Raw genomic sequence first — 10,107 nt, forward strand, 5'->3', positions numbered from 1 at the left:
TGTACACGCTACAACTCTGACTCAACTGTTTCATTGAGCAATATTTCAGCAACGGACTTGGCCAAGTCAGGCCTGTCCTTTAGGTACATTTGTCATCAGCTGGGGGAAAATGCTCAAGAAACAAAACTGTATTTTCAATTGATAAAAAAAAAGAGAAAGAAAAGCTAAATTCACTAAAATCAACCTGATGCTAAACCATTTCTCCTCATTTCTCTCCTCCACTCCCTTGGTAGCAGTAGGCCTAACTCTCTTTAACATGCTAATAGCTAGCTATGTCTGTCCTGTGATTGTGATGTCCGTATTGTCTCTCTGGTGATTGGTTGATTTGTTAAGACCACTGACCAATTAATCAGAGGTTGCTCTCGTCTAAACTCACGATCGGGGTCATATTCATTAGGGCACACCGTAGGAAAAAAAACACATTTTGCAACGGAAATGGAAAACTAGCTTTTCTTATTGCACAAATCCAATAAGCATAATTTTAGATTTGTTCTGTTTGCATCCTAATGACTACGACCCTGATGTCACCAAGGTAGCCTCTACCAAGACCTGTGAGTACAGGAAAGAGTGCAGGTTTTGGGGGGGGGGACCATTCAGTTTGAACCCAGTTCAATAACGAGAAATTCCCTACTTCCGTTATTAAACTAATACATGTCTGAGATGACTCCCTAAACCCTGGTAAAAAAAAACTGCTATGATGATGTGCAGTGACTAGTTCGCTGCTCAATTCGCTCAGCGTCCAACGATATCCGCGTTTCAGACCGACAACACTGCCAGATCTCAACGCCTGGATAGGGGTTTAACCTATCAGCTTACCATATCATATGATATGGCCATTCGATGCCAGACTGTGCAGTTGATTTGATGACATCACGCAACCATTGGTTAATGGTCGTAGTGCGGCTTCAAATGTAATGTGTCTGGAACGCGGCCATTCTCACAACGCTGAGTTAGCTAGATTCCGACTGAGTTGCTCACGGACACACAGATTCTCTGGTTGCTTTTTACAAAGGCAGGCAAATTCTGTTCATCAGATCAGATATATATTTTTTTCAATAATTGGGGAAAGGATTGGAATTGGGCTGTGAAACATGGGCAGTCCCTCCTGACCCAGTCCAGATTTAGACTGCTACACACACACACACACACACACACACAACCGATTTAGACTGCCGCTCTTTGCGTCACAGGGCTGCTACCTCGGGTTACACTGGTCGTATAAGACCAGTCCTCTCTGCTCTCAGTACCTCCCCATAGAGGGCCAAACACACACACACACACACACTCTGTCCCGCCCTTCCGCCACACATATGGAGCATGCTTGGATGTGTCACTGTACATGTAAATCACATAATCCAGCACACTAATTCCACTGGGAATTACAGACCTCAAGTTGTTTTTATTGTAAGTTTGATCATAAAGTATTTCATGTAAATATGTGAGATCAGAAATGTGCTGTTGTGGAAACGTGAACATTGCATAAGTATGCACTGAAGGAAACATGCACAATCACACACACATTCAGCTATTTATTGATTTGGGTGGATTCCATTTTGGGTGGATTCCATTTTGGGTGGATTCCATTTTGGGTGGATTCCATTTTGGATGGATTCCATTTTGGATGGATTCCATTTTGGGTGGATTCCATTTTGGGTGGATTCCATTTTGGGTGGATTCCATTTTGGGTGGATTCCATTTTGGGTGGATTCCATTTTGGGTGGATTCCATTTCGGGTGGATTCCATTTTGGGTGGATTCTATTTTGGGTGGATTCCATTTTGGGTGGATTCCATTTTGGGTGGATTCCATTTTGGGTGGATTCCATTTTGGGTGGATTCTATTTTGGGGTGGTGAAATCAGAAACTAAAACGGGTAACTTCAGTCTTCAACAGACTGATATGAAGAAACCTACAAATAGAAGTGGTGATATCAACCGTCACTAATAACCTAGGAGATTTCACGTTAGTGGTCTGTCACCAACCAACACTGGTGCTTTTAGGCTCGCAGCAGGCTTTTGTTCTATCCCTGCATTAACTAACACACCTGACTCTCAGGTCAGGTCTTGAGCAGTTAGTTGTTCAGGGCTGCACAGTCTTCTCCTGGACCAGGTTTGGTGGACCAGGACCACTGGCTGAACTCATATAAATATATATAAATGTAATAGATTCTGTGCTGCGGTTAATTTTGTTCTCCCCCCCTCCCCTCCATGGTGACCAGGTGGGCTCGGTGGTAGCGGTTGGCTGGATCCGCTCCAAGAAGGCGGTTGATTGGCGGTTGTTCCGTAACATCTTCCTGGCGTGGTTCGTCACGGTGCCGGTGGCGGGGCTGTTCAGCGCTGCGGTCATGGCCCTGTTCGTCTACGGCATCCTCCCTTACGTCTGAGGTAGCGAGGAGAGAGGGAGTAAAGACGAGATGGAGGGAGAGGGGATGGTAAAGAAAGAGGAGATGCAACGAATGAGGCTAGTAGGAGAAAAGAGATGGATGGAGTGGTTAATTAAACTGTCTAGAGGGGAGAAGGAAAGAGTTAGATCACACGCTGCCTGGGTTCTGGTCCTGAAGAGGGTTAGATCACACGCTGCCTGGGTTCTGGTCCTGAAGAGGGTTAGATCACACGCTGCCTGGGTTCTGGTCCTGAAGAGGGTTAGATCACACGCTGCCTGGGTTCTGGTCCTGAAGAGGGTTAGATCACACGCTGCCTGGGTTCTGGTCCTGAAGAGGGTTAGATCACACGCTGCCTGGGTTCTGGTCCTGAAGAGGGTTAGATCACACGCTGCCTGGGTTCTGGTCCTGAAGAGGGTAAGATTACATGGGTTCTGGTCAAGAGACTTGTTGACTTCTATGCTGAAGGAATCTTGTTTTATTTTTTTATTTTTTTGCATAAAAAAAACTAATATGTTGAATCTTATAAAACAACCTGCTGTACAGATGCATATTATGGACAGACGTGTTACGGACAGATATACGTTAACACACTAGGATTCAACTGTTCTACAGGCAATAATATGAAAAGACAAATGCAGTCAACACAATGTTTCGGTCCTCACTAGTTAACACAGTTAAAATTATATTTTATCTTTATATATATATATATATATATATACATACATATCTTTCATTGCGTTAATAGCGGCTGCCTGCAGTAGGAGACAACGGTGTAGTCGGTTCAGTAGCTATCCTTAATGCCCAAAATATATATATATTTTTTTACATATTGTAATATTGGACTACAATATGCTTTAGCTTTAAAACAAAAGATGTGTGTTGTTCAACCAAACCACTCTGACCCTTCATAGCCTACCTTTACCTTTTACTGCCCTTACATGCTAAACAGGAAGGTAGGTCTTGTTGCCACGGCGACCATAAAACCCTCCCAGGGTGCTGGGATTGCGAAACAAAAATTATTCCAAATGTACAGTACCAGTCAAAAGTTTGGACACACCTACTCATTCAAGGTTTTTTTATATATTTTTTACTATTGTCTACATTGTAGAATAATAGTGGAGACATCAAATCTATGAAATAACAAATATGGAATCATGTAGTAACCAGAAAAGTGTTACAAATCAAAGTGTATTTGAGATTCTTCAAAGTAGCCACCCTTTGCCTAGATGACAGCATTGCACACTTTTGGCATTCTCTCAATAAGCTTCACCTGGAATGCTTTTCCAACAGTCTTGAAGGAGTTCCCACATATGCTGAGTACTTTCTTCACTCTGCAGTCCAACTCATCCCAAACCATCTCAATTGGGTTGAGGTTGGGGTTATTATGGAGGCCAGGTCATCTGATGCAGTACTCATCACTCTCCATATTAGTAAAATAGACCTTACACAGCCTGGAGGTGTGCTGGATCATTGTCCTGTTGAAAAACAAATGATAGTCCCACTAAACACAAACCAGATGGGATGGTGTATCTCTGCAGAATGCTGTGGTAGCCATACTGGTTAAATGTGCCTTGAATTCAAAATAAATCACAGACAGTGTCACCAGCAAAGCACCATCACACCTCCTCCTCCTTGCTTCATGGTGGGAACCACACATGCTGATATCATCCGTTCACCTACTCTGCTTCTCACAAAGACATGGCGGTTGGGACCAAAAATCTCACATTTGGACTCATCAGACCAAAGGACAGTTTTCCACCAGTCTAATGTCCATTGCTCACGTTTCGAAGCCCAAACAAGTCTCTCCTTATTGGTGTCCTTTAGTAGTGGTTTCTTTGCAGCAATTTGACCATGAAGGCCTGATTCACACAGTCTCTTCTGAACAGTTGATGTTAAGATGTGTCTGTTACTTGAACTCTGTGAAGCATTTATTTGGGCTGCAATTCCTGAGGCTGGTAACTCTAATGAACTTATCCTCTGCAGCAGAGGTAACTCTGGGTCTTCCATTCCTGTGACAGTTTCATCATAGCGCTTGATGGTTTTTGCGACTGCACTTTGAAGAAACTTTCAAAGTTCTTGAACATTTTCCATATTGACTGACCTTCATGTCTTAAAGTAATGATGGACTGTTGTTTCTGTTTGCATATTTGAGCTGTTCTTGCCATAATATGGACTTTGTCTTTTACCAAATAGGTTTATCTTCTGTATACCACTCCTACCTTGTCACAACACAATTGATTGGCTCAAACACATTAAGAAGGAAAGAAATTTCACAAATTATCTTTTAACAAGGCACACCAGTTAATTGAAATGCATTCCAGGTGACTACCTCATGAAGCTGGTTGAGAGAATGCCAAGCGTGCAAAGGTGTCATCAAGGCAAAGGGTGGCTACTTTGAAGAATCTCAAATATAAAATATATTTTGATTTGATTAATTAACACTTTTCTGGTTACTACATGATTCCATATGTTTTATTTCATAGTTTTGATGTCTTCACTATTATTCTACAATGTAGAAAATAGTCAAAATAAAGAAAAACCCTTGAATGAGTAGGTGTATCCAAACTTTTTGACTGGTACTGTGTACAGTATATCTTTTTTGTTATATTTTATTAGGATCCCTACAAGCTATTGCTGAAGCATCAGCTACTCTTCCTGGGCTCCACATGAAACATGACATCATACAGAACATTCATTGACCAGAACAGACGTTACCATAGAAACCAGTTACCAGAAGATGGCCCAATTGAACTGCGTTCTGTGTGTTTGTTTTAAAGATGGAAACCCAGTTTTTATTTTATTTTTTTTAAATGTGTTCTATATTGTCATTTGTACTGTAAACTATCATGGGGTTTTACGTATTTTAGATTTGTCTTTTGTCTTTTATGAATACTTTTTGTTTTCACTCTGGGTGAGGTATAGAATACACCCGTTATTCTGTCTGACCGTTTCATTTATTCTTTAACATTTTAACTGAGCACATGGGGGGGGGGGTGCTTTCTCATTTTGTTCATTTCAGAATAATATTTTACCAAAGATCCTGAGGAATCCCTTTTTTTAAAAATCAGTTTCTGAACCATCACTTAAAAAAAAAAAAACGATTTGACTATTTGTAGCAGTTTAACAAAAAAACTGTTTCCTTCCTGTAGTGAACTGATGTTCTCTTGTGTTCCAAGTACAGTATTAGAGGTGTGTGTGTGTGTGTGTGTGTGTGGTAGGACAGCTCAACAGGGTGCGTTACACCAAGCCAAAGTAAGCTGCCGTACTTGCTGTCATAGCAAAATGCCAATATCACACAGACACATCAAAGTGTAGCAGCAGCCAAAATACTGACTACACACACACACACCGCCTTTATAAGCCCCTAATACCAGCTAGTCACCTGTATTCAGACTACACACACACACACCGCCTTTATAAGCCCCTAATACCAGCTAGTCACCTGTATTCAGACTACACACACACACACACCGCCTTTATAAGCCCCTAATACCAGCTAGTCACCTGTATTCAGACTACACACACACACACACACCGCCTTTATAAGCCCCTAATACCAGCTAGTCACCTGTATTCAGACTACACACACACACACACACCGCCTTTATAAGCCCCTAATACCAGCTAGTCACCTGTATTCAGACTACACACACACACACACACCGCCTTTATAAGCCCCTAATACCAGCTAGTCACCTGTATTCAGACTACACACACACACACACACCGCCTTTATAAGCCCCTAATACCAGCTAGTCACCTGTATTCAGACTACACACACACACACACCGCCTTTATAAGCCCCTAATACCAGCTAGTCACCTGTATTCAGACTACACACACACACACCGCCTTTATAAGCCCCTTTATAAGCCCCTAATACCAGCTAGTCGCCTGTATTCAGACTACACACACACACACCGCCTTTATAAGCCCCTAATACCAGCTAGTCGCCTGTATTCAGACTACACACACACACACCGCCTTTATAAGCCCCTAATACCAGCTAGTCGCCTGTATTCTGACTACACACACACACCACTCAGCAGTATGTTCAGGCCCACTGGTGCGGTCTGTTGTATATCCCAGCCCTCTGAGACAATACTGGAGGATGTATTTACTGTTAATATGTGGATCAGGGTGGCTGTCTGTTTCTTCTACGTTTCCTGTTTGTTCAAGTGAAATAACCTAAACTAGCAGGCGTAAAAACAAAGACACCTTGAGCAGAGTCCCCACCGGTTTTTTTTCTCTCCAGGGGAAACAGAAGTTAGGTTGAAAAATCCAGTATCCGGTGACCAGTGTTCGGAACTAGCTTAACAGTATAGTAGTCACACACCATCTCTGTCTAGACTCTAGATTGAACCCCCCCCCCATCCCTATAGATGCAACCCCAAAGGGGGGTTTGGTCAGACGTCATGTCATTGTGAGAGAAAGGATCATATCAGTGATGTCCCTCCCCCCCCTTTTTTTCTGTCATTGTCCCTGTCCCAAATGGTACCCTTGGTTACCTATATAGTGCACTACCATTGTCCACTACCCCCATAGGACTCAAGTTAAACTTAGTGTACAATGTAGGGAATAGGGTGCCATTTGGGGCATTTAGTCTTCCTCTGTTGTAGCTTCAGACCGTTGTTTTAAGGAAGACCCAACAGAACAGGTTATGAGATTCAACACCCACCCCACCCCCCACCCCAGGCATCTGGGTAGCCATGTTGTTAACAAAGAGAATTTGATGATGTCATTGTGCTAGGGTAAGGTTCTATGGGAGAGGGGCAGAACTGTTATATCCTGGCAGTGTAGGAGCTGATATCAGTAGTATTATTAGGGGGGGGATGATGGGGATGATATTAGTAGTGTTATTAGGGGGATGATGGGGATGATATCAGTTATTAGTGATTATTAGGGGGGATGATGGGGATGATATCAGTAGTATTATTAGGGGGGATGATGGGGATGATATCAGTAGTGTTATTAGGGGGGATGATGGGGATGATATCAGTAGTGTTATTAGGGGGGGGGTGATGGGGATGATATCAGTAGTGTTATTAGGGGGGGATGATGGGGATGATATCAGTAGTGTTATTAGGGGGAGATATCAGTAATATTATTAGGGGGATGATATCAGTAGTGTTATTAGGGGAGATATCAGTAGTATTATTAGGGGGATGATATCAGTAGTATTATTAGGGGGATGATGGGGATGATATCAGTAGTGTTATTAGGGGGGATGATATCAGTAGTGTTATTATGGGGGGGATGATGGGGGTGATATCAGTAGTGTTATTGGGGGATGATATCAGTAGTGTTATTGGGGGGGATGATATCAGTAGTGTTATTAGGGGGGGATGATATCGGTAGTGTTATTGGGCTAATATAGGGGCTAATATGGAGGTACCTGTAGCTCATAGAGTTGAATAGAGGGCACATACCAATGTCTCTGCTCATGCTTTAACCAGCTTTGTGGCAAGTGAGCCCTCGATCCAACTCTATGGTTTATATCAAGGTTTTGGGAGTAGTTTTGATCATCACCAGCGTCTTTTGACGGTCACCTGACTTGTAAATGAAGAAAAACGAACGAACCAAGCCTGGCTTTGTTTTTCACATTTGAACAAACTCCCAAATGCAAACGGTTTCTTATTTTATTTAGACATTTTCTTTGTGGTGTGTTGTTTCTTTTTCTTCTCGTTTTTATGAACCATTTATGAACCATTTTTATCTCATGAACCAATCTATGCTTAAGTGGCCATTTGCCTTGTAACGTTATGTTTTACTGTGTGATGGATACAGTAAGTTATAAGTACTGTGGAGTTTACATCGTAACTAAGATATTGTTGAGTAACTAAAAAAAAATATATATGACAAAAAAAACGTGTTGCCTAATGATGCCAATGAAAAGACTAAACTATTATTATTATTATTATTATTGTTAACCATGAATAATGTAAGACGAAATAACCTGAAGTGTCTAGACGAAAGAGCGTTAATGAGGTCTCATTGTCCTCATGTTGTTCTTCTCTTGTCGTAGAGCTAGATATCCTGAACCCTCTACACTGCTGTGTTAACACTACATGTATGGCTGCAAATCAATAATGAAGAGAATAAATAGACACGTTTCATCAAGACTATATATTTTTCTACCATCTCTATTTTAACCCCCCCCGAGTGAACCGCACCAGACGCTGTGAGGAGGGTGGAACACGCTGGGAACCTGGCACAGGGTCACGAGACTGTGATGACATTGCTTGTAACCAGGAAGTGGTCATTATGATGTCATGATTTCCTCCATTCCATCGTGATTGGCCACGATCTGCTCTAACCCAGCGTGCTCTCGCCTTATGTTAGACTGTGTCGGTTGTCGATATAGAGCAGACTTTTAAATTACCATTTTTATTTTGAATTTTAGATTTAAAAAAAACACTTTGTAATTTTGTTTCCCTATACCGCTTTGATGAGCTGCCAGACTGGGGTTACTTATTTATAGCAGGAAACGGAACACTTATATTACACTTTTATCATCCAAGTCTAGCTAATAAGTTTAAAAGCAGGCCTGAGACCAGTATCACTAAGGACAGAGCCATGGCTAATAAATCTAAGGTCTGATTTCAAATCAGCTCTTAGAAAAAGCTCTGTGGACTGGTAACCTAACGTAGCAGGCGTAAAAAAAAAATGACACCTGAGCGGGAGTTCCCAGGTTGAAAATACTGTATCCCTCAAAACCCGGAAACATCCGCTTGGTTGACCTGTCTGAGAGTGGTGGACAGGATCTGATATGGCTTTATGTCCGAGGCGAGATGACTGCCGCTCGCAGTCCTTGGACAAGCAGTGAGATGTTATGGAGGCCCGTTCCTGTCAGCGTTTTGGCATTCATCTCCTTCCATAGAGTGATCCCCTTTGGAACTCACCTGGTCATTATTTTTATTTTTTTATGCATTCTCAGTCCTGATAGGCTGTTAGGGATGCACTGCTCAAGGTAAAGAGAAAGACTCCATTTTGACTAATATTAGCTACTGATCATCAATCAATCAAAAACAACCAATGACTGGGCTGGTTGCCAATGGGGAGAGTTTGACAGTTTGTTACCATGCCGATGCTTGGTAATAGACAACCGAGCCCTCTTGACACGCTGCGGGAACATTCTGTGCAATAATAAATAAAGCAGTTTCTTGTGGTGTGACGGCGCCACTGTCTCGCTCTGTAGAGGCACTGTTCTTCAGGGTGGATGGATGTAATGGCACGGTGTCCCCACACGGTGGCGCTTTTGCTATAGCCCGGAATCACTACGTTTCAATATTGTAAGAAACAGAGCTGAATTAATTTTGGATTTCCAGGCTAGCACTGCTGCTACTCCTGAGGAAAACGGTTCCATTCCTCACTTTGTCCACTAGGTAGCGCTAGATGTCTCTACCGAGGATGCAGACAGTGTGTCCTCATTTTCTATCTAGTCTATTCTGTGGTAGAATGTGCTCCTTACCTTAGCTGGCCTGCAGGTTCTCAAACTACTCGGTGTTGTCTTTATAGCGCTTCGTTGTTTAACCGTTTGATAACCGGCCCCACAAAGCCTGGGCTCCATCTAAGACTTAACAAAGTAAGCTCTTCTGATTTGCATAATAACTGTACTGTAATGTTTTATTTGTAAAAAAATATATATATAATTGTGAAATTTTAAAAAATGGTTGCATTTAACTAATTAAATTATGGGAATTAAAATTACAAAGAATACCAAATA

The 10,107-nt window shown here is 42.1% G+C and overlaps 1 protein-coding gene across 1 annotated transcript in view; it reads left to right on the forward strand.

The window, feature by feature from the left end:
* The window catches only part of LOC115124684 (sodium-dependent phosphate transporter 2), a 127,764-nt gene extending 121,519 nt beyond the window's left edge, over positions 1-6,245 (forward strand). Inside the window, exon 11 of the mRNA XM_065026890.1 lies at positions 2,217-6,245. Within this exon, the coding sequence (XP_064882962.1) occupies positions 2,217-2,381 (165 nt within the window). The 3' untranslated portion in view covers positions 2,382-6,245. The remainder of the gene's footprint in view (positions 1-2,216) is intronic.
* The last annotated feature ends 3,862 nt before the right edge of the window (positions 6,246-10,107 follow it).

This window comes from Oncorhynchus nerka, linkage group LG13 (assembly GCF_034236695.1).
Source record: "Oncorhynchus nerka isolate Pitt River linkage group LG13, Oner_Uvic_2.0, whole genome shotgun sequence".
In the NCBI taxonomy this organism is placed as follows: Eukaryota; Metazoa; Chordata; class Actinopteri; order Salmoniformes; family Salmonidae; genus Oncorhynchus; species Oncorhynchus nerka.